This window comes from Triplophysa rosa, linkage group LG23, assembly GCF_024868665.1.
Source record: "Triplophysa rosa linkage group LG23, Trosa_1v2, whole genome shotgun sequence".
Taxonomy (NCBI): Eukaryota; Metazoa; Chordata; class Actinopteri; order Cypriniformes; family Nemacheilidae; genus Triplophysa; species Triplophysa rosa.
This window is the reverse complement of record NC_079912.1, coordinates 1,222,235-1,245,817: the sequence shown is the minus strand read 5'-3', so window position 1 is coordinate 1,245,817 and position 23,583 is coordinate 1,222,235. Positions and strand designations below refer to the sequence as shown.

The 23,583-nt window shown below is 43.6% G+C and overlaps 2 protein-coding genes across 2 annotated transcripts in view; both read left to right on the top strand.

The window, feature by feature from the left end:
• The window catches only part of sspo (SCO-spondin), a 91,800-nt gene extending 76,993 nt beyond the window's left edge, over positions 1-14,807 (top strand). The window contains 5 exon segments of the mRNA XM_057323406.1: positions 9,401-9,496; positions 10,355-10,415; positions 11,004-11,134; positions 11,812-11,962; positions 14,439-14,807. Of these exon segments, the coding sequence (XP_057179389.1) occupies positions 9,401-9,496; positions 10,355-10,415; positions 11,004-11,134; positions 11,812-11,962; positions 14,439-14,461 (462 nt within the window). The 3' untranslated portion in view covers positions 14,462-14,807.
• Positions 14,808-15,466: 659 nt separating this feature from the next.
• The window catches only part of LOC130546901 (potassium voltage-gated channel subfamily H member 2-like), a 128,213-nt gene continuing 120,096 nt past the window's right edge, over positions 15,467-23,583 (top strand). Inside the window, exon 1 of the mRNA XM_057322430.1 lies at positions 15,467-16,418. Coding sequence (XP_057178413.1) covers positions 16,343-16,418 — 76 coding nt within the window. The 5' untranslated portion in view covers positions 15,467-16,342. The remainder of the gene's footprint in view (positions 16,419-23,583) is intronic.

Here is a 23,583-nt window from a genome sequence, read left to right as displayed (position 1 = left end):
CGAGGCGTAGACTGACGAGAGAGCGCGTCGGCTGTCTGGTTCAGGTCGCCTGGGATATACGTGGCACGCAGGGAGCAGATCACCTGCTGACTCCACCGGAGGAGGCGTCGGGCGAGTCGTGTTAACTGCAGTGAGCGAACGCCACCCTGACGATTGATATACGCTACTGCTGTAGTGCTGTCCGACCGGACCAGCACGTGCTTGCCCTGCACGAGAGGCTGCAGCCTCTTCAGTGCAAGTAGCACAGCCCACAACTCTAGGCAATTGATATGCCAGCACAGGCGGGGGCCCGTCCAAAGCCCCGACACTGCTATCCCGTTGCACACTGCACCCCAACCCTGGCGGGAGGCGTCCATTGTCACCACGACATGCCTCGTAACCTGCCCTAGGGGTACCCCTGCCCGAAGGAAGGTCATGGAAGACCACGGGGTTAGGGTGCGTCGGCAGCGAGGCGTAATCACCATCTGCCTGCTGCCAGTGTGCCACGCTCTCCAGGGAACTCGACTCAGGAGCCAGTGTTGAAGCAGCCTCATGTGCATCAACCCGAGGGGTATCACCGCCGCCGAGGATGCCATGTGTCCCAGGAGCCTCTGAAATAGTTTCAGGGGAACCGCTGACTGCGTGAAATGATCCAGGCAGTACAACACCGACTGGGCGCGTACTGCGGACAGTCGCGCTGTCATGGTGACAGAGTTGAGTTCCATACCAAGATAGAGGATGCTCTGCACGGTGGAGAGCTTGCTCTTCTCTCGGTTGACCTGTAGTCCCAATCGATCTAGGTGCCGGAGCACCAGGTCCCTGTGTGCACACAACAGATCTCGCGAGTGAGCCAAGATAAGCCAGTCGTCAAGATAGTTGAGTACCCGCACCCCTTTCTCCCTGAGGGGAGAGAGGGCGGCCTCCACGATTTTCGTAAAGACTCGTGGAGACAGAGACAGACCGAAGGGGAGGACTCTATACTGATATGCCCGACCCTCGAAAGCGAACCGTAGGAACGGGCGATGATGAGGGAGAATCGAGACATGAAAGTAAGCGTCCTTCAGGTCTATTGCCATGAACCAATCCTGACATCTGACAGATGCCAGGATGCGCTTCTGCGTGAGCATCCTGAACGGCAGCTTGTGCAGGTGTCTGTTCAGGGTACGCAGATCTAGGATGGAGCGCACCCCCCTCGCCAGAAGGGTGGCGACCTCGCCCCGTAGTACGGGAGCATCCCGGCCTCTGACCGAGGTCACGAGGATGCCCCAAAACTTGGGCGGGTTTCTGGCGAACTGGATCGCGTAGCCGAGACGGATCGTCCTTCTCAGCCACCGTGACGGTGTGGGAAGCTCGAGCCAAGCTCCCTGGGACCGTGACAGGGGGACTAAGAGAACGATCTGCTTCATCGACCCCCCGGGGGGTGGTTCGATGGCTGGCAGTGCAGGTCTCTCGCCGGGGAGCCCCCGGGAAGAAGCATGTCTCTGCTGGTTTGCCTGCCTGGCGATGCAGGTCCCCGCACCGTCGATTTGAGAGTGCTGAGGGCTGCAAAATACATTCGATGTTGCGCCTCGCCAAGACACAACGTCGAGTGGCCGAACACCATCTGACGGAGGGTGAGAGCGGCCCCGTGGGGGCCTAGCTGATGTTGGAACGGGGCAGGAACCGTCCTGGATCGACCGTCCAGCGATGACATGGCTGGAAACGGGCCCGATGGTGTTAACCTCCCTGGGGTCTTCCCGTCAGGAACGCTTCTTCCTCGAAGGTTGCTGACGGGGTGGTGGTCTCCCCTTCGACGCCCTTTTCTGGGGTGCCGCCTGGGTAGGGAGCACTGGAACCGGAGCTGGCTTCGAAGGGGGCCGGGGCTGCTGGGGAGCAGAGGCCGCATGGGAACTCGAAGGCCTACGGGCGGCCGAGTCCCGGCAGGGAAGAATATGGCTAATCGCCTCCGTCTGCTTCTTCACCGTCGAGAACTGCTGAGCGAAGTCCTCGACAGTGTCACCAAACAGCCCACCCTGCGCAATGGGCGTGTCGAGAAAGCGGACGCAGTGCGGGCAAGATGAGTCCACGAAGGCTGCCTCAGCGTGTTAGACCCCCAAACACCTGACACAGACATCGTGCTTGTCCCCTTCCTCGATGAGGACACCGCACCCACAAGAACAGCAGGACATGCCGCGTTGGAGAAATTAGCTCTTTTAGAATCGAACACCTCTGGAACCGCCGAGACGCCCAGGGGAAGTCGCTGCAGGAAGGGACAGTCCGCTGCACCACGTCGTAGAACCGGCAATGTAGATTTTGCTAAGTAGCAAGAGTTGCACTTCATCAGCGAAGGCTCCGAAGAATAAATGGTGAATGAATGATGCACGCCGTCTCCCTTTTATACCCGGATGTCCGGGGCGGAGTCCAGCATGCAAATTTCATTTGCCAATTTTCATTGGCTTTTTATAAGTAGTCGCAAGCGATTGGTTCTCAGGGACGAACCCCATCTGTCTGTTCGACACAACGTCGAGAGACCGACAGAAAGGGAACTACTGTTAGACCAACCTGAAACACCTGAGAAGCACTGATTATTATTGTATATTTGCTTTTTTACATTCATTTGTGCTATTGCTCATTATTTCATTTTTTGTTCTTATTTATTACTGACTGATTAGCTGTCTCTATATATATATTTATTTATTTGTTTATTTATTCCTTTTAATTGTGGCAGGGCCAGTAGAAATAATCCGTATTGTTGAGCCCTGTGTGTGATGTAAGGAGTTGTCGTTAGACGATTTCATCAGAATAGGTTCAAGGGGCCAAGGTAAACCAAATTACAAGTCCTGGCCACAAAATGTCTTTACAGCTCGGAGGAATTGTGCTCTTCTGTTGTTTACAGCAGATAAAGAAAAAAGTAGCATACAATTATTTAATTCATTAAAAATGTGCTTTAAAGTTAAGGGCTGGTGCCACCAGTGCCACCCCTCTCATATGTTAGTCTAGAGCCCTGTTTAAATGCCAAGTGTGGAAAACAAAAATCACAATAAATTGTAGTATCAAATCGCAATAGTTATATAATCGCAATTACCGCAATATATATTGAATCGGCACACAAGTATCGAGATAGTATTGAATCAGGAGATAAGTATATCGTCCCAGCCCTTGTATTTATTAGGTTTAGTTTTAGTGAGCGTAAATAACCCTGTAATGAATTTTCTGGTCTTACTTTGCAAGTTTTATCTGTGCTGTCATCTCATCCTGGCTCTTTTTGTCAATGTTCTGAAGTCCTATACAGTATCAGTTTAGTCCTTATATTATTCTGCTGTTGTAGGTGAGTACGTTTTTCTTAAATCTTGTCGATAGTTAATACTGTCATTGAAATGCCACTTAATTTAGGCAAATAACCATTTGTATTACATGACGATGCTGTAAAGGGTAATGTCTCGGTTAAAAGCTTAAATGTGAATCTTTCAGGAAGAATTCAATCCATTTTAGACCAATGAAATTAAACCCTATACTGCAGATCCTGTTTCATGTTTGTTTTCACACAAAATGTAGGAAAGGCTATGTGTTTTCCAGGAACATAAATATAAATATTGAAGATTTCCATGTATTTGACTATTTTAAAGGGGACATATGACACGGCTATAAATAAATATTATGGTTTGTTTTAGATGTAACTCAATGTGTATACACGATTTAAGGTTCAAAAACGCTGTATTTTCCACATACTGTGCATGTTTGTATTTCTTCTTTGCCCCGCCTCTCTGAAACACGCAGATTTTTTACAAAGCTCATGGCTCTGAAAAGCGAGGTGTGCTATGATTGGCCAGTTAACCAGTGCATAGTGATTGGTGGAATACTGCAAGCATGTGACGGAAATGTAATGCCTCTTACCATATTTGGAACATCAGGTTCCTCTTCAATTGTACTGACAGGTACACCCACCTTACTTGCGTATACATGTGGGCGGTCTTAGTCAAATCAGACCACCAACTGATGTAGTTCTCTGTCATCATCTCGTTTCAAGATCCACCTACGGGAAGGGCATCTGTACCTGACCTCTGTAGAAGCATCCAATTGCATCAAGTCTGGCTAGACAGACAGGAGCGTTAGCCCTATGCCAGGTGAGGACCCGCCCCCTCACCTAATGCATAAAGGCTACTGCACGTGCTACCTTTCCACAGTTGACATTCGCATCTCGCGACCTCTTTGATCCGCAGCTTTTGCTGTGCTTGTCTGACTTCACTTGGCCTACAGAAGGACATATCTCCGATCAGCCTTCGCCAGGCGTGTTGTCAGGATTTTATGGTTGGTTGCTATTTACTGTATCTTCAATTGGTCGGCTTGCCACCCACGCTTGCCACCTTTTCAATTACCAGGCTGCTCGCCTGTTTCTACGCTCCGCATGGATAAACGATCGGCTCCCCCATCGGACCCGCAGTCATGTGCATGCCCTGCTGCCTGCGGCTCCCTTATCGCCGCAAGGGATACCCATCCCTATTGCGTTGTGTGTATGGGGTTTAAGCACGCTGAAGAAGCACTTTCGCTGCCGGAAAACAGCATGCAACAGCAATGCAGCCATTGCCTCACCCTGCCTAAGAGGCTTCTCAGGCGCCGCCTTAAGATTGCCTCTACCCAGGGCGTCGACGAACAGTGCAACTCGGATGCTGAAGCGGTCGATAGCGGGGCAGCTCTGGGGTCCTACCAGAGTCTGCCATCTCTCAGTTGGGCCAACCAGGCCGAGAGGGTTTACTCGACGATATCCTACCCGGTGTTTCGTCGTTTCATGGTGAGCCTGTCGGCTCGGGTGAGGATGAAGATCCCTCTTTGCTCGATGGCTTGGAGGACAAGGACACCATCCCGTCCGTCCAAGTTCCTCCAGTTAGCGGCGCGGCTGCACAACCGCACGCGATCCTCCTCGAGGTGTGTGAGCGAGCTGCCACTCGGCATCAATTGGCCAGCTCTCCAGAATACCGCCGATCAGGAGAGGGACATTTACGACGGCAAGCTCCTCGGCCCCCTGGCCGGTCCGCGGAAACAGCTCCTGCCAATTGTCCCCACGTGCACGAAGCACATGCGCCATTTTTTGAATGATCTGCTTGACCTGAAGCATGGCTTAACAGGTCTGGAGGTTAAGGATATGGCATTACTCGGTATGGGCGACCCTCCCACTATCGAGCCATCCATCGCTAGACACCTCAGCCCCTCTCAGGGAGGTCTTCTGGCTCCCCCCAAGCCAGTACTCCCGAATAAGATGGACCGCTTTACAGCTTCGGTTTTCCAGACCTTGTACAAAGCGTCTGCTCTGTCGGTACGAGCGCTAAATGTTTCCTCCCTCCTCTCAGCCTGCCAGGCTGAGTTATTGGAGGACTTGGGTAAGCACCTGGATAAAGGCTCTCCATCGCCTACTCTCTGGAAAGAGATCGTCACTGTTAATGATCTGTGTGACGAGGGAGGCGGGACGAGAGCCGTGAGAGGAGGAAGCAAGGCCGGTGGTGCGAGTGATAATGAGTGTCAGCTGTGCGTTACAACGGTCTCGAATCTCTCACGGAGGAGCTCCGGAAGCATAAGAGGTAGAGTGACAGGAAGGCACGACAAGAGAGGACCAGGCCTGGACATTATGTTAAGTTTTATTTATGTTTGTGTAGCCGGCAGTCGACCGTGAGGTGGCGGCCGGCCTTTTACTTTGGTTTTGTTGTTTGTTTATTTGATTAAAAGTTTGTTTAAAGTTTGCCGGTTCCCGTCTCCTTCCTCCTTTTATACGAACATTGCTATAATCTGGTTCTGCTTAATGCCTGTCAGGCCATCCAGGCCAGTGGACGTTCTATGGCTCTTTCAGTTACGGGGGAATGCGCCCTCTGTCTAAATCTCTCTGGTCTGCCCGACAGTGAGAAAAGGCGCATTTCAGGAGCCCCGGTAGAGCCTGGCAAGGCTCTCTTCGGTCCGGCGGTTGCCCTAATGCAGCAACGCTGCGATGAAAAGAAGGAGGATGAGGCGTTTAAGCTGTGCTTGCCCAGGAATACTGCTCCACGCCAGGCTCCCTCTCGTCCCCCTCAGGCGCCTGCCTCAAATCGGCCGTTTGATAATGCGGCCAAACACAAGTCCCGTAACAGGCAACCCAGCCAGCAGGCTAACCAGCCATCAAAGCCCTGGGGTAAGTCCTCTTATGCCTCAGCAAAGAAGCCCCCTAACCCCACCACTTCGGATGGCAAAAGAAAGGCATACCTGATATGCCCCTTCAGGGGCTTCTTGGTCCAGGTTCGCGGGTGGCCAGCCCATTGGACATAAGTTTGAGTTTTCTTCCCCCTTTACCCAAGATGGGAAAGTTCTCAACCCAAGGGCCTCTTTTTCCGTGTTCGGGGGCCCACTCTCACATGCCACAAGTTCAGGTGTACCCCATACACAATCCCCCTCCCCAGCTCCCTGTTCCAGAGCTGGAGGGAAAATCAGTGGTGACAAGTGCCCTGCCATTGTCGAAAAGTGCTCAACCAAAGCCTCTACACAGTTTGCACAAATCACCCCTCATGCACTCAATAAAGGCTACGGCCCTGCTGTGTGTTTAAAAAAAATCAAAAACAATACCAAACACCGAGAGTGAATGCTCTGCTCTCTGCAGCCGTTTCTCGGATGTCCCGCATGTCGCCGCCAGTCTGTCCGCTAGATGGCTCCATTGCATCACGAATGAGAAGTCCGGTCGTGCCGGCAGCTCTGTGTATCTCTCCAGCACACGTGGGTACTCTCAGCACTAATGTGACAGCTTGGCACAAAAACCTGTGCTTTAGCGGAATCCTTTCTTCTCACACGGAAGAGAGTTCCGCTCACGTTCTGAAAGATGAGATTTCCTCTTTTCTTGATAAGGGGGCGGTACGGGTGATACCCTCGCATCTGTACAACCAGGGGTTTTATTCTCGTTATTTCCTAGTCCCGAAAAAGGACGGCTACCTTCGTCCTATTCTGGACCTCAGAGTGTTGAACAAACATTTAAGGACATACAATTTCAGAATGTTGACGCACGGCATTCTCTCTCTTTCAAATTCATCAAAACGACTGGTTCACATCAATCGATCTGAAGATGCTTTTTTCCACATAAGAATATATCCTACGCACAGGAAATTTCTTCGTTTCGCCTACCAGGGCGTGTGTTACGAATTCACAGTTCTGCCCTTCGGGCACGCTCTGAACCCAAGAGTGTTCTGTCTGTGTGCGGAGGCGGGGCTGGCTGGATCACTGTTTTTCTGGGTCTGGAGCTGAATTCAGTGACAATGCATGCCCGTTTATCGCAGGAGCGCATCCTCTCCTACATGAATTCTCTCTCACAATTCAAGGAAGGAGCGTGGGTGCAGTATCGCGCGTGTCTCAGATTACAGGGTTTTATGGCATCGGCAATTCAAGTTTTGCCTCTGGGCCTTCTGAGAATGAGGGCTTATATGAAGTGGGTCCTATCACTCCACCTCAGCCCCTTGCGCGATCTCAGTCGCGCCGTAACACGCTCATGCTTAACAGCGCTGCGCCACTGGAGGAAGGCAGAGTTTTTTGCTCTGGAACTACTCTAGGAGCGATTATGTTGCGGAAAGTGGTTACGACGGATGCGTCCTTAACAGGATGGGGAGCCACACAAGAGGGCAGAACAGTGAATGGTGTGTGGCCAAACACTCTTCACCAAGCCCATATCAACTATTTGGAGCTCCTATCTGTGTGGAAGGCTCTGAGACATTTTTTGCCCCGCCTGCAGGGACATCATGTGCTGATACGCTGCTACAACACCACTGCAGTAGCATATATAAATCGCCAAGGGGGCATGCATTCCTCCAAGCTTCATTCTCTGGCTCACAAGCTGTTGGTATGGAGCAGGCGACATTTTCTGTCCGTACGAGCCACCCATGTTCCGGGCGTTCTGAACAGGGGAGCTGACCTTCTATCGAGGGGGAATCCACTCTACGGAGATTGGCGTCTCCACCCTCAGGTAGTGGGCCTCCTGTGGCAGAGATACGGCCAGGCGGCCGCAGATCTCTTCGCCTCGCACGAAAATGCCCATTGTCCTATGTTCTTCTCGCTACGGGACGAGGACGCACCCCTTGTCGTGGATGCACTGGTCCACCCGTGGCCACAAGTGCTGCTTTATGTGTTCCCTCCTATCTGTTATTGCCACTATTCAGAATGTTAGAGCCGCTTCTATGCGGTCTCTGTATGACTGTAAGTGGCACGTGTTTGAGGAGTGGTGTGATGGGCGCGGGTTGATATCATATCAGTGTTCTTTTGCTGATATTTTATGCTTTTTGCAGGACTTAATAGATAAAGGAAGGTCATTTTCCACTATTAAGGTCTATTAATCAGCTATCGGCAATCGGTCTATTAATCGGCAAGCAGCTATCGCTGCTTGCCATGTCGGGTTCGATGGCACATCTGTAGGGAAACACCCTCTCCTTAGCAGGTTTATGAAGGGCGCACGCCGTTTTCTTCCCACGCCTGCTAAAATTGTGCCAGAGTGGGACCTCTCCATGGTGCTGGAGGCTCTGTCTCGTCGGCCCTTTGAGCCTTTGGGAGACGTTTCGCTGAAACATCTGTCTTTCAAAACAGCATTGCTTCTGGCTCTGACCTCTGCCAAACGAGTCAGTGTTTTGCATGCACTCTCTGTTCATCCTTTCTCCTGGCACCTTACTTTTTCTTCCCTATGTGCACTGCCAGGGTCACTTATGTGTGCATGCTATCTCATATCACCCGTAAATCTGTTACTTAGCTCCCTCTCTATGTGTCGGGGTTGCTTTTTGTTATGTGTCTGGCACTGCCCATTCAGGTGACTGTCCTCTGGCTTGCGGACCCTTGTTGAGTGTATTGGGCAACTGGGGAGCTGTCCAGTTCTCCCATAGGTGGATCTCGAAACGAGATGATGATAGAGAACAATAGGTTACTGTCGTAACCCCGGTTCTCTGAAACATCGAGTGGAGAGATCCACCAAGTTTGCCCCGCTTGCTGCACGAGAAGCGAATATGCTCACTGAGGAAAGGTAGCGCGTGCAGTAGCCTTTATGCATTAGGTGAGGGGGCGGGTCCTCACCTGGCATAGGGCTCGTGCTCCTGTCTGTCTAGCCAGACTTGGTGCAATTGGATGCTTCTACAGAGGTCAGGTACGGATGCCCTTCCCATAGGTGGATCTCTCCACTCGATGATTCAGAGAACAAGGGGTTACGACAGTAACCTATTGATTTGTGGGGGTGTGGTTACACAAGGCGTTTCAGGTAGGTCTGGGTGAGCATTCGCTTTTAGATAGAATGCATCTTTTGTTCCCACTGTTTCATTTTTGGAATTTTACGTGTCTAATACATGGATGGGAAACTTATAACACACCAAAGAAACAGAAAAACAGGTATTCGCGCCATATGACCCCTTATATGATCTCTGCTGTATGTTCATGTGTTGGTAACGTGTTGGTTTTTGTGTCACAGCCGGGGTCAGAGTGGATGGACGGTTGCCTGTCCTGCCGTTGTGTTAATGGTCAGAGACGCTGTCAATCAAACTGTCCTTCACTTCATTGCTCTGAGGTAAGAAATGTAAAAGTCTCCTGTTTTCCTCATCGTTTCACATGGCTTTAGCCTGTTCCTTGTTTTCTCAGTTACACACATTTCTGCTCGCTGTTTGAGGCTGTTTTCACACTCACTGACTGAACACATGTCAGGCAGCTGAGCGGTGAAGAGATGTTGCATCAGAAATTATACTGAATAGAGACGGACCCGTTGTCCAGTCAACAGCTCTGGTCAGGGACATTGTCCCAGACGACTTCTGAGTGACAGCACAGACTTTTCATGACCTCATAGACACCTCACATCTCCACTGCTCTCCTACTGCTGTTTAGCTCAAATTAAAACTAAAAATACTTCGTTTCTGCACACCTTTCTCTTCATCTAGTTGAAGTGAAATTACCCAATTTGCATTTCTGCTGCTGGCAGTAGTAAATGTCACGCTGCACTGTAGGAACGCTCTTGTTAGCTCTAACACACAAAACAATGAACAAAAATAAACACAAGCTTTAAAATTCTTTTGGTAAATGTGAAGGGCTCATTTCTGTGCTATCAGCGGCAACAAACCAAATAAAACTAGAAAAACCTAAACTCTGCCATTGTTTGTCACATAGGTAATGTCGCACAAGGTTACGCTTTTAGTTGGTGCTGTACTGATAAATCAAATTCATATTCAAAGGACACATTTCTTTCATTCCTGTCTTATAACACATCTCAAGATTTTTAATTTGGCCGTACAACCACATTCAATGATTCCTCAGTCTCAGCCTGATGTCTGTTCTCCCGTCAGCATCCGTCCATCTCAGGGGACATAAGTCACATACACTCGAGTTATTCCTGTGACATCCTCCACATGTTTTCATTCTCTGTTCTGTCCACCAGGGTGAAGTGAAGGTTCTGGAGCCGGGGGTCTGTTGTCCAGTGTGCAGGAGGGAGTATCCAGGTGAGCTTCACTAAAGGGGAAGAGTGAGTCTGCTGATGTTTGTCAGCGGTTTTCACAGGTCGCACACATCATTAAGTGTCCTGTGGCCTTAACTCTGACAGTCTGAGCTTGAGGGAAACTACAACACACGACCAGACTGCTGCAGACACATTGTAAATCAATCTGTATCTGTTCAGCTGATCTCAGGATATGAAATGCAGATGTGCTGAAAACTCTCTAAGAGGACTCGATGAGACGTCCACGACTGGACATGATATTCTAAACCGATTAAACGTGATTTACACGAGCATGACATGTTCTTGGATCAACGTCTTTGTTGGATCTGAAACAACTTTCCAACAACTAACAATATAGTGGACACAAACCCTACTTGGCTAAATAAGGTTGTGCCTTACAAGCTTACTTTCCCTTTAACTTCACTCAAGAACTTTCACTTTTTAAAGTCATTTGATGTCTTCATCCTTCATTAGAGTGAAACTTTTTTGTCCGTGTCATTTCTTCTCGCCCTGTGTATGTGCTTCTTTTAATCTCGCTCTCTCTCTTCGGCTGTCCTATTTTCTCCTGTGAACATCACTTTCTGGTCTCCAGAGGATCCTGTTGCCGAGTGCCGTCGTTACACCGAGGTCAGGAACATCACCAAGGGCGACTGTCGCCTCGACAACGTGGAGGTCAGCTTCTGCAGAGGGCGCTGTTTGTCCAGAATCGATGTCATTCTAGAGGTGTGTGTTCATTTCTATCAGTCTCCGTTTGGCTACTTTAATGTCTGTAGCGTAGCGTCTGGTTTCTAACATTCTCATTTTTGTGTTGTTAAACATTTTCACATATTTTAGAGTAAAAGATTATGTTCAAACCCAGCATCTAGATAACAGAATTAATTAAAAAAATATTTGATCATGTAAAGTGCTGCATATCTTCGTGTCTTCAGTTGTTCATTTTTCTCAGTTGATGCATGCAAATGTTTGCTGCAACTGTTTTCAAAAACGTGTTCGAGGTGGAAACTTCTGTCATGTTGCCATGGAAACCAAAAAACCAGTTTGCCAGGTCCCAGTACTCCAGCTTTAGCACTTCTTTCTTCCTCTTTTGTCTTCACATCTGCCCTCGTCTATCGCGTCCTCCTAATGGCCACGTGCTCGACTGAATTATCCCTTGATTCATCCCATTAAGAGAGAGAGAAAGAGAGAGAGAGAGAAAGAGAGAGAGAGAGAGAGAGAGAGAGCCGCTGGTATTTAAGCAAATGTAGCATGAAGATAATTTGGATAGTTGTCTATTGTTTTCTCTCTTTTCCTGTTGCCCTCCACCATTCCCTGTCGTCTCATCTGTTTTCTCTCGTCCCTCTCTTTAATCTTCCAATATCTGTTCATCTGTTTTGGCCTCTCTTTCTCTCTCTGTCTCTCAGGAGCCCTACCTCCAGGCATTTTGTGACTGTTGCAGTTACAGGCTGGACCCGCAGAACCCGGTGCATTTTCTCAGTCTGCAGTGTGCCAGCGGAGATGTAGAGCCTGTCGTTCTGCCCGTCATTCACAGCTGCGAGTGTACCAGCTGTCAGGGTGGGTAATGCCAGAGGAAACTGTGGCGCTGCCGCAAACCAACGCCCGCGTCCCTGTTTCACTGCTGGTCTATGAGGAAAAATGTGCTTGTCGCTTTTGAGAACCCCCTGTAATCTTATTTTCTGTCCATGAAATCAAAATGGAAGTTTGGGCTTTTATTATACATGTTAGTCTTTTAGCATTTATAAGATGTAAGCATTCAAAACATACACCCTTTCACTTCAGCCAATACAGATTAATATTTTTTTATGAAATCATTTTGCACTTCATCTTCTCATCAGATTCCAAGCTGTAAGGTAAAATAAAGACTATTGCCTATTTTAAAAGAGGGAGGAGCCAATCGATATGCCCCGCCCTAACTTACTGTTTCAGTGGAAATTATTGCATCGAACAAAGCTGCACATTTCAAGACCCTCAAAGGGTCTTTAAGATCAAAGGCAGAGATTCCAGATACCTGAAACAACTTTAAAAACTGTGAAAGATATGTTTTAAGGACAAAATATGTTTTAACAGCACAGGAAGGACACTCCTAATATTGTGTACAATTTTTACATATTCGTTCACAATTAAAGAAAATCAATATTCACAAGTTGTTTTTAAAAATATTCTCACAACATATAAACAGTTTATTTGTAAAAGCAAACTTTTAACATTTAAAAAAAATCTGAAATTGTGATTTTATGGTATGTTTTTATTGTTACGGGATTATGGGGCTTAGTAAATTTTATGAAAGTAAATTATTATAATATACTTAATATAATTATGTTTCGTTTTTTTACAAAAAAAATGTGTTAAAATAAATCTTGGGATAAAATCTACTAATTTTGGTTGTTAAGATTTTGATTATTTTGTTTGATTAATTTTAATTGAACAAATTATTAACTAAATCCAACTCAGTTTTATTATGTTAAACCCGTTTAAATTGGTCAAATTAGGTTTACTTGTTTATTTTTGTGTTGAGACCACATAAATCATTATTGTAGATATAACTACCTTGGCAGTTGATCTGTAGTTCCCAGCATGCTTTGCATCTGACTGCATTAGCAGATTAATTTTCCAGATTAACTGTCATTTTAAGTGTTTTTCAGTAAAAAGAAAGACTTGTTCGTGTTTTTTGTTGATTTATCTTTGAGATTTAGGAGAGTTTTGGTCTTTTTTGAAGTTTGGGTTTTTGAAGTTGTTACCGTTGTTCAGAAGAGCGGTGCTTGTGCCTCGGCTGAGGGAGGCACGGTATTAGTCACTTATTGACCAGTAACTGTGCGAATGTCAGTTCAGAGACCACCAGTCTCTTCTTACTTGACAATATATGTTGTAAAAAAATAGTATATTTTAATATGAAAGTAGTGATCTGAGAAGATTGAGTAACATTTACTTGATATTTTAACAAAAACTAAATGTATTTAATAATTAGAACTTTATTAGATTAGGTTAACTAGATTACTTAATTCTGGTTAGTAAATTGTAGGTTACTTGAATTATAGCAGCAAATTTTACTTAATAAAATCCTCATAACAATTTTCACAAACTTTTTTCAAGTAAATTCTACAGTTTTTTTACTGAGCTGTGTTTTTTGTTATTATTGCTTAATCAAAACAACCAAACTGCAGTTTGATTGATACTAATTGGAATGCACAATAAAAAACATTTTTACATTTTTTCAAACAGATTTATCTGTTTTTGCAAATGAACTCTTCACATCAAGTGCATCAAACTTTTCAGTACTGTATGTTTGCCACTGTTTTGCTAATTGTTCTGTCTCTCATTTAATGCCACACTGAGTGGATGATCAGACCGTCTCTTCTATTTGATCACAGTAAACATTACAGTTAATGGCAAACAATGTTTGGAAATCTACAGTAAATTGATATTGCCCACTAAAACACTATTATAAAACCAGTTTATTTCTAAATCTAATGTCCCATTTGCAAAGTACTGAATATTGTGTTGTCATGAAAACATTTCCTTTTGCCATAACAGTGACAGTGTAATGAGAGAGTGCCATTCATGTTGTAATGTATGCCAATGTTAAAACACGTAATTTCATCAGAGTTGTGTTCTCATTATTGTTGAGTCATTCATCAATGAGACGGATCTCATTACATAATTCAATCGCTGAGACTTCACTTTACCCTACAACATTACAGAGACATTTCATGCAGATTTATATTTACACTACTGTAGTGATTCTACATAAAGATCTACATTTTGTTCTGAAATGTGGAGTCACTTGAGTTGAACATGATTCTTTATGCTATCTGTTAATGTTTTTTATCATTTTAAATATGTTATGTTGCATTAGACACATATTGGTCTAGTGTAATCTGGAAAATAAGATTTGTTTACCTTGTTTATGAGAATTTTCCATCATTGTCTGTGGCACAGGGCAAATTCTTTATAATGTGTATACTAAGTTGAAACTTGGAAGCTTTGAGTCATTGCAAGTTGAAATATTTGTGTTGTTGTTGTTGTTGTTTAGGTGGAGACCTGTCGAGACGTTGAACGGCCACTGATGAATGGACTTAGCGTTTGGAGAGAGAATGCCGCGTCCTTTTATTCGTCCAGTGTTAATTACGTAGATTGTCATTATATGACTGAATCTTTTCTATTTAATATTTCCTAAAGCTCTACGAGATTTACCTTCTGTACAGCCTTTAAATTATGATTATCACTTATTTCTGACTTTAAAAATACAGCAGGGTTTGCAAAATAATAATGTAATACTTTATTACACTAGCTCTTCCTGATTTGATAGAATTATTGCCAAAGATATTGATCTTTCTGTTGTCATAACAAGTGATTTCTTTAAATAGGTTTGTAGAAAAATGTATATTAAAAGAGATATGAAGAGAGATATCTGTTTCCTCATAAGTAATGTATCATATCACAAGATATTATTAGAATTATTTTAAAAAATATATGTCTCCTGAACAGTGTGTGGAGTTATCTAGCCCAATTAAGAAAAAAACCATTTTATGGCAGATTTTCTATAATTTGCATATATTTTTTTATAAAAAAATCAATAGAAAACATCAAAAAAATTCTACTGGATTTAATGGTTATAACTCGAATTTGCACTGGTTTTAATGGAAACTTAGACTTTATATTTTTTGATATCAGCAGTGATGTGCTGTATAATGATATGCGCATAGTGAATGAGAGAGAGAGAGAGAGAGAGAGAGAGAGGTAGGAAGATCTCACTGTGAGATGCCGCGCACTCCTGACTAAATATGGGAAAAAAGGGCCGCGCGCCCCCGTTTGAATCCCGTAAACCCAGTTTTGCGCACCCACATATTTCTAAACGGACATCCCTTAAAAAGTAATGATTCGTGCCAATAAGACTCAAGTTTTGAAATTAGTTTGTCACGCGGTTAACGCATTAACAATATCTGCGCAAGTCCACATAACTGTCACGAGCACGAGGAAAGCCTTTTGTCCGAGAGCGAGTGACGGTGCAGGGAAACCCCACGTCCACGGTGACGTAGCGTGTACAGTGACAGCGCGACGCCGCTGAAGGTGGAAAACAAAGCGCAGACATGCTCGCGTGAAACTGTCAGACGAGTTGAGGCGATATTCGCGTGGAGCCCGCGCCGCTGGTCGTTAGCGCGCCTTGATTTCTGTCCGTTTCCACGAGAGCCGGGGGCATGACGACATCACGGCGCGTCTGACCACGCGATGAAATGAACTGCGTGCGCGTGTTATTTCCACAGACAAGATTTCTTCGTTGTTTACCTTCAGTTTTTTGGGGTTGTTTTTAAAGTATATGAAAACGCTAATTATATATATTACCTTACGGAATTGTACTGTAGTAAATATTAAAACGTGTTTATATTTGTGAATAGATGCTCATTTTGCACCTTGCGCGTTCGCTGTTGTTTTTCGCTGGTCACCATCGCAACGGGAGGAGCGCGAGACATCCGGAGCAACGCGCAGCCTGAGAAACTCCGTTAATCGCTCGTTTCTTTTTTTATAAGTATTTTATTCGTCGTAGGTTAACCGTGAAGAAAGATTTAACCGAATTGTGGTAAAACCGAGGTACCTCGCCGGAGCGTCACAGCCCACAGAGTCCCGCGCCCCAGATGTCACGGAGTAAATGAGTCTGGCGTTACTTTACCGGACGGCGGATCGTTTCTGAAGGCTTACAACACGCAAACGACCCCCTCACGCACGCGTGGAAACTGTTAACCGTTATTTGGATAGTAGTGTCGCCGAGCGTTCTCTAGAAATAATCGTTCGCTCGTAACGCGCTCGTGAGGTTTTGAGTCTCATGAAGTTCTCCAGAGCTCGCGCGTCGCTGCGTGGTGCCGCGCGTGTTGGGCGCGCGGCGGAAAGGTCAGCTTGAGCTCGAGACTCCCCGCGGGACTGAGGCGACAGAGCGCGAGGATGCCGGTGAGACGCGGACACGTCGCGCCGCAGAACACTTTCTTGGACACCATCATCAGAAAGTTCGAGAGTCAAAGTAAGTTGACCTGAAATAACGTTTGTTTGACTGACAAAACTCACCTGTTTTACGTTGTGGAAACCATAGTACGTGAATCCAGTGTTATTTCAATGACATGAAATCACATTCGCACACCATGGTACCACCACAGTACTCTGGTAACAGGTGCACAGTGCTTTAGTGTTAAATAATGATGCTGATATACAATACTGATATATGCTCATTATCATACCACAATTTTTCATATTTTACTCTTTAATTGTCATTTAAACGCTCTTTCTCATCCAATGCTCTTTCTTTTCCAATAATTTAATATTAATGACGCGTTTTCCAGCAGATGTTTGGCTTTTTGCTTTTTGTTGGAGATGTGCACTATCCTAAAATGTCTTAGGGAATTGCAAAATCTCTGAAAACATGAGGAATGACAGTAAAAACAGTATCTGTTTAATTCTTCTCTGTATAGGTTTTATCTGTGTCTGATAGATCAGACGAGTCTTTACTTGAGTCATATATGAAAAAGTTGCCTCATGGTAGAATAATTCATAGCCTATCCCGTCAAAAATTCGAATTTACTGTTGTAGATGCAGAATCAAGTTAAAATACTTACCTGCAAAAAAGTTGCTTGCATTATATTCAATTCATGACATTTACATAATGTATATACAGTATAATCAGTATTTTGGATCATACAGTCAGTTTTAGCTAAATGATTTAGATTTTTTTGTAGTATATAATATGGACACTATATAAATCTTGTTCTTAAATGGTGAATGCAGATTAGTTAATTAAGGATCCTGTTTGTGAAGCAGAAATTTAACTTGCTCGTGATCGTGAGTTTTTTCATGCAGTCTCGAGACTGCACATCTGTTATTCAACCATCCTCTGAAATCTCATCTGCTTTTAAAGAGCCAGTCTGTCTCAGAATAAAAGGTTTAGCTCACATATGTGTACTGGCAATAACACTCAGGTTGACATCAGTGAGTAACATTGCAAAAAAATAGATGTTTCATCTCCAGTGTGGAAGAATCCTTAAAGCCTTTAAGACTTTTAGGTTGTCCTTAATGTTACATTTTATTTTAACTGACTATATTTTTTTATTTATGAAATATGTTTTCAGTTTTAATGAATAATATTTGACCTTTAAACAATATTGAGGTAAAATATGTTAATCCCAAATTTATTGCTGATTTAATATCACGTATATTATTTTTCATAAATGACAGACACTAAGTAAAATCAGTACAGGAATCGATTTGGGATTAGACATTGAAGTGTCGTTAATTTGATTCAAGTCTTTTTGATTTTTTAATTATGAATGGATACTCAAATCCGTCAAATGGGTTGTGAATGATATAAATCAAGTCTGGTTTGTATGATTTGGTCAGAAGTGAAAGTGATCAATATGTTTCACTCTTCATCTTAACCTTAGCAGTACCCTTCCTCTTGAAGACGCCGCGTCTCTCCCTTCGGCACGCTAAATTATTTATTACTATCCATCAAAATCCATCGTATGGTTTTGAAAAGTGCTTTGGTAGGATTGAAGGGCAAGCTTCCGTCAAAGGTTAGATGGCATTGACATTCATAAAGTGCGGCTGGTGTGAGTTATTAACATTCACTCCTGTTTCTCCTTCAGGCTCTTTGAATCACTTTTTTACAACTTTGCGTTCACACAAGACAAGAACACAGTGTGACTGCTAGTGTGAGCAAACCCGATTGTGATATCACAGCCGAATATGAAACACTGAGCGTTTGTTATTCTTCAGTGGTCTGTAGAGAATGTTAGATGAGAATCGTACTCTCAAATAAAGACGACTAAATAACTGAAATAAATAATCTGTGCCGTGTTCAGAACCGTGAGGTCGGACCCGAACTCGGATTCAAAACGGACATTTATAGAGCTGTGAGACCAGGAGAGAAACAGCAAACACAAGCATCACTGTGGCAACTGCTGAAGTGAGACTCAATCCCCGAGAGAACCCTCCTACCTCTCTCTCTCTCTCTTCATCTATTCTACAGCATCTATCAAGCTTCTTCAATAGTTTATTGTTGTTCTTTAGGTCCCGAAAAAGCATCTTTCCCTGCACAAGTTTAGACTTGTTTTTAGATGGCTATATGCTTTTTTATATAAAAAGTTTGTTGTGTTACATCCATCCATTCATCCATTCATCATTTCTCTCTTCCCGTCTTTCATCTATTTGTCATTGTATGACTGTAACACATCAGAAGAAGTTTAAGGTGCAGATCCTCGACGCCGTGCTGAAGTGTGCTCTGTGATAAGGTGGATTATTTATAGTTTTCTATATAAAGTCTTGTTTTTCCATTTCCGTCACATCGCTGCCGAGTCGTCATGGTCTACTTCTGCCAGTATTCTGGGATGCACAGTGATTACTATGCCAGTATCTCTCTCTCTCTCTGTGTGTGTGTGTGTGTGTGTGTGTGTGTGTAACAGAGAGCGGGTGAGTTTTATCAGTGCATTGTCAGAGGAGTTGTGTCATTAAATTCCCCCCTGTACAGGTGTCTGTCTTTCTAGTTTTTTTTCATACACGGCTAATAAAACACCCCGACTCGACTCGTCATGGACGGTTTATTTTACAGGTTATGCTACAGTTCACTGGGTTTTGCAGTTAACACCGTGTGTTTTGTGGCAGTGAGTGGAGAGATATATGGGTGGCAGAGATGTGGAGCTGTTTGTGTGATGTGTGATCTTAGGCGTGCACATGTTAGCTTTTACGAAATGATGTTGAATTAATATTGACTGAACCACATTCAGATTATAAATGTTCGTTTTCAAGTCACCGTGCAATTAAAAATGATAATACTAATTGTCTTACACAGTGTTGCAGTGATTATTATAAATGATTTATCCATGCACATCATTACTTTTGTAAAATGAATTTGCAGTTGCAATCTTTAATCAAAAACGTAAAGCTCCTCTCCCCCTCTAAACAACAACTCTTCTCTTCATGACGTAAGGCCTGAAAAAGAGGTAGGACTAGACTGACTGTCCAGTGGGTACCGGTGGTGTATCAGGCCAACTTACAGCCATCCAATCAGTTAGGGGAGGGCGACATGAAGTCCCGCCCTACTTTTTGTCAAAATCCAATAGCCGTTTCACTCGGATGTACGTCACGATACGGAAAAGAAGACAAACGCAACTTCTGTTTCATGGTGACTTGTACTTTTTTAAGTGCTGCATTACGATGAGCTGTTTTTGTGCCGACGCTAAACATAACATTGATTTGTCATAAAGATTCTATACAGTATGTATTAGCACATTTGCCTATGTGCTGTTTTGCATATGTACGTACACACATATGGCTGCTGTTGTGTGTGTGTGTGCGCGCATGCGTGCGTGTGTGTGTGCGTCCGTGTGTGCGTGTGTGTGTGCGTCCGTGTGTGTGCGTGTGTGTGTGCGTCCGTGTGTGTAACAGTCCTCTCTACTAATTTGACCATTTTCACAGTTTCCCTTCTGCAAGACAAGCTGTGAGGAGCAGAAATACACCAACACCTGTAACACATCTTCAAACACATACAATTAACCACCATCACTTTCTCTCTCTCTGCACAGAGGATTGCAACTTCCTTTTGTCATTTGTCTTTTAGGCATTTCTCTCTGTTAAAGGGACAGTTCACCCAAAAATGAAAATTCTGTCATCATTTACTCACCCTTGAGTTGTTGGAAACCCGTAAAAATGTCTTTGTTCTATTGAATGTTAGCAATTTTCACTTCTGGGACATTATTCACTACCATAGTAGGAAAATAAAATGGTTGTCAAAGGTGCCCCAGAACTGTTTGCTTTCCTAAATTCTTCAGAATATCTCATTCTGTGTTTAGCAGAACAAAAAAATATACAATATTTTTTCTACTATGGTAGTGAATGATGTCCCAGAACTGAAAATTGCTAACATTCTTCCAAATATCTTCCTTTGTGTTCAGCAGAACAAAGAAATGTATACAGGTTTGGAATAACTTGAGTAAAAGAAGACAGAACTATCTCTTTATTTGCATTGCTCTGTTTTCTTTAGAGATGTGACAACTTTTTTCTTACAGATCAGACACTAGACAACTTCACTTTCTTCCCTTCAGATGTTTCATGTCTTTGATTCTTTGCAATTTCCAATCTGCCGTGTGAGAAAAGCATTTTAATCAGTAATGAGTTTGGATGATTTGATACATGGAGAAGATGAGGAAATGATTATGATGCATTTAAAGAAACAGTACACCCAAAAATAGTTTACATTCAGTCATTGTTTTTTCTCTCATCATTTATTGTTTTAAAACCATGTTGTTTTTCCAGGTAATATATTGAGCAGAATATTACACATGTTCTTTTTATACAATGAAACTGATGCTCAAAAAGCACCAATTACATAGTCTCTTTGACTCAAATGGCTGTAATCTTTGAATTTGATTGAATAAGATAAGTACATTGAAACATTCTGAATACTATACTCAAGTGAAGCCCACATCAAAGTTTCAACTAAAGTTGTTTTGTGTTTTTATTAGGTGATGAGTTAAAGATGTAAGTTTAAGAACTTTAGATTTGTTAATTATTCTCTCCTGCTCTGTGTGACACATCTTTCATTCTGTACACACACACACACACACACACACACACTCTGTTATGTTAAACCCCCTCTTAACCGGCCCACTGCGTCAATCTTCAGAGCGCTGGTGGCTGTTTTGTCTGATGTATAGCATCTGCATCCGTTCACCCTGAACCCCTCATTCTCATCTCAACATTAAAGCTGTTGTTTTTATCACAAGGGCTGTTCTTATGTCTCTTCAGGAGACCCTGTTAGATCAGCCTTATAATGCCAATTTGTCATCAGTAGTGTTTCCATGGCATTAGATTAGATTTGTATTCGATCACAGTTTATCTTTAGCTTGTGAAAATAACAGTATATTGTAAGAGCAGGTGTCACAGTCTCTTCGTTTACATGAAGCATTTAAATACGGCTCTCTGGTGTTTTACTTAACATATTCTGTGCTATACTTGAATATTAGCCTCTGGTCCTGAATTAATAGTTATGTATTTGCTCTGAAAGCTTCTGTTTTTCAGTTGAGGTAGCAACAATCAGTCATTTTTTCTATTCCGATGGGTTTAAATTAGAAATGAACCTCTACAAAATTTCTCTGAACTTCTGAAGATTAAATTCATATTTCTTAACTCTATGAATGTAATTAATTCATATAATGACTATTAATATTGAACATCAAACTGATGATGTTTCTTAACATTTTCTTTCTACAGAGCACAAATTTGTCGCATTTTTTTTGCCCTCTTTTGATTGACAGGATATATCGGACCTGATCATCGGCTGTTTTTAAACTATCGGCCGGTTTATTGATCGATACCGATTATTGGCCGATATATCGGTACATCTCTAGTTTAAATCTGTCTTGTCAAGCATTTTGTACTTGGCATTGCAGCAGTAAACTCTGTAGAAATCCCAGTCGTAACCCTCTATCGAGTTAACACCTGCGTTTACCAGTTACATAAATATAAAATGCTGTCAAACAGAGCAAATTGTCCTTTTATTCAGCGTGTGGATGTAGCATCTGTGTTCAACAGCTAAACTTTCACCTTTGCAGAAAATCTCTCCTCTGACCCGTAACGTGTATGTCATTTACTGAAGCATTTGCTGTTCTGATGCCCTTTAAAAAGACCTAACATCCATCTGGTGAAAGCACTTACAGGATAAAAGCAGGTGACCTGGCTCCTATAGAGATCAGAAGAGAAGTGATGGAGTTTGAGTGACTGTCACCAACATTTCTGGTGCCGCCTTTGGCTGGTCAGAGCTGCAGGTTTCTAGATCTTATTCTTTTATTTTCTACACTAAATTTCATTCATGTCATTTGTACTAGTTATATATTATAATATTCATAAAGTTTATTTGCGGTTTTGAATTTGATTGTGCGGGTAATAATTGGCTTGGGCGGGTGGACAAAATTTGGGTGGATTTGGGATCAGTTTGGCAGGTTTGAAACATGTACATTGTATAGGCTTATTATTTAACAAAACCCAAGTGTGCGTGTACTCCATCCAATTAGTAATCGTGACGTTACTAAACACGCCCACTGACGAGGTCGCAGGCAGCTCGCAGGCTAGCTCGCGGCTTTTAGCCAATCACGAGTGATAGTTTTCCACCGCCAAAGACAGTTTTGCAACCACCAAAAAAGAAGAAGCAGCCAGCACTCAGCGGGAAATATAAACAGTCAATATGCCGAAGTCTAAGTGCGCAAAATATAAAAAATGTTACAGAAAGGAGTGGGAGAGTGATTCTGAAAAGTTCAGCATCCTGTCAAGTTACAACCGACATCCTGTTACTGTTCTGCATTTAAAGGTAGGCTTAAGATCTCCCTCTGTCTGTCTCGCTCTTACTTACACACCTGTTTATAATGAGTAAAATGTAGTAATAATAATAGTTAAAATAATAATATTTGAAGTTTAAAATATAATTTCAATACACATTGTTGAACTCGTTATTAACAAATTGGGTATGTGAATGATCTGTAAACTAAATCTACACTGTAAAAGTGCATTGTGTGTGGTGTGAGGGCGGGGCCATGGGCCATGGATGTGAACGTCTTGACATGTTGTCATTAGTGATGCTTTGAAAAAGCATAACTATTGTTATTCGAACATACATACTTATAATTATTCTTGTTCCGCCAAAAGTTTGGCACACTACTTGTCCTGCAGCTTTTGACGTAGACCCATGAATGAATACATCACATCGACGGGCCTATTCGGGAATGGTGCGCTATGACTTTTATAAGCGATGGGGGGGGCGAAAAACCACCCGAAAAATCCCATTGACTTAACATTGCTCCCAACTTTGAGGGATCGTAGCTCCGAGCGAGGATATCGTAGAAACATAATACACGATTTGAAGAGGCTATCAGGCTCTGTAAGAACATCACTCACAATGGGGTGTAAGTTGCACCCCTGGGGTGTGAGAGCCTCCCAAAATTTCCGTATACTTATAATGGCGCCCATAGACTCCCATTCAAAACCTAGATACCTATATATTCACGTGTTATTTTTTCGCTTTGGACCCATTAATGACTACATAAAATCGAGCGGCCCATTGAGGAATGGTGTGTGATGACTTTTGGAAGCGATCGGGTGGAGGGGGTGCGATAGGGGGGCGAATAAAAACCCAAAAAATCCCATTG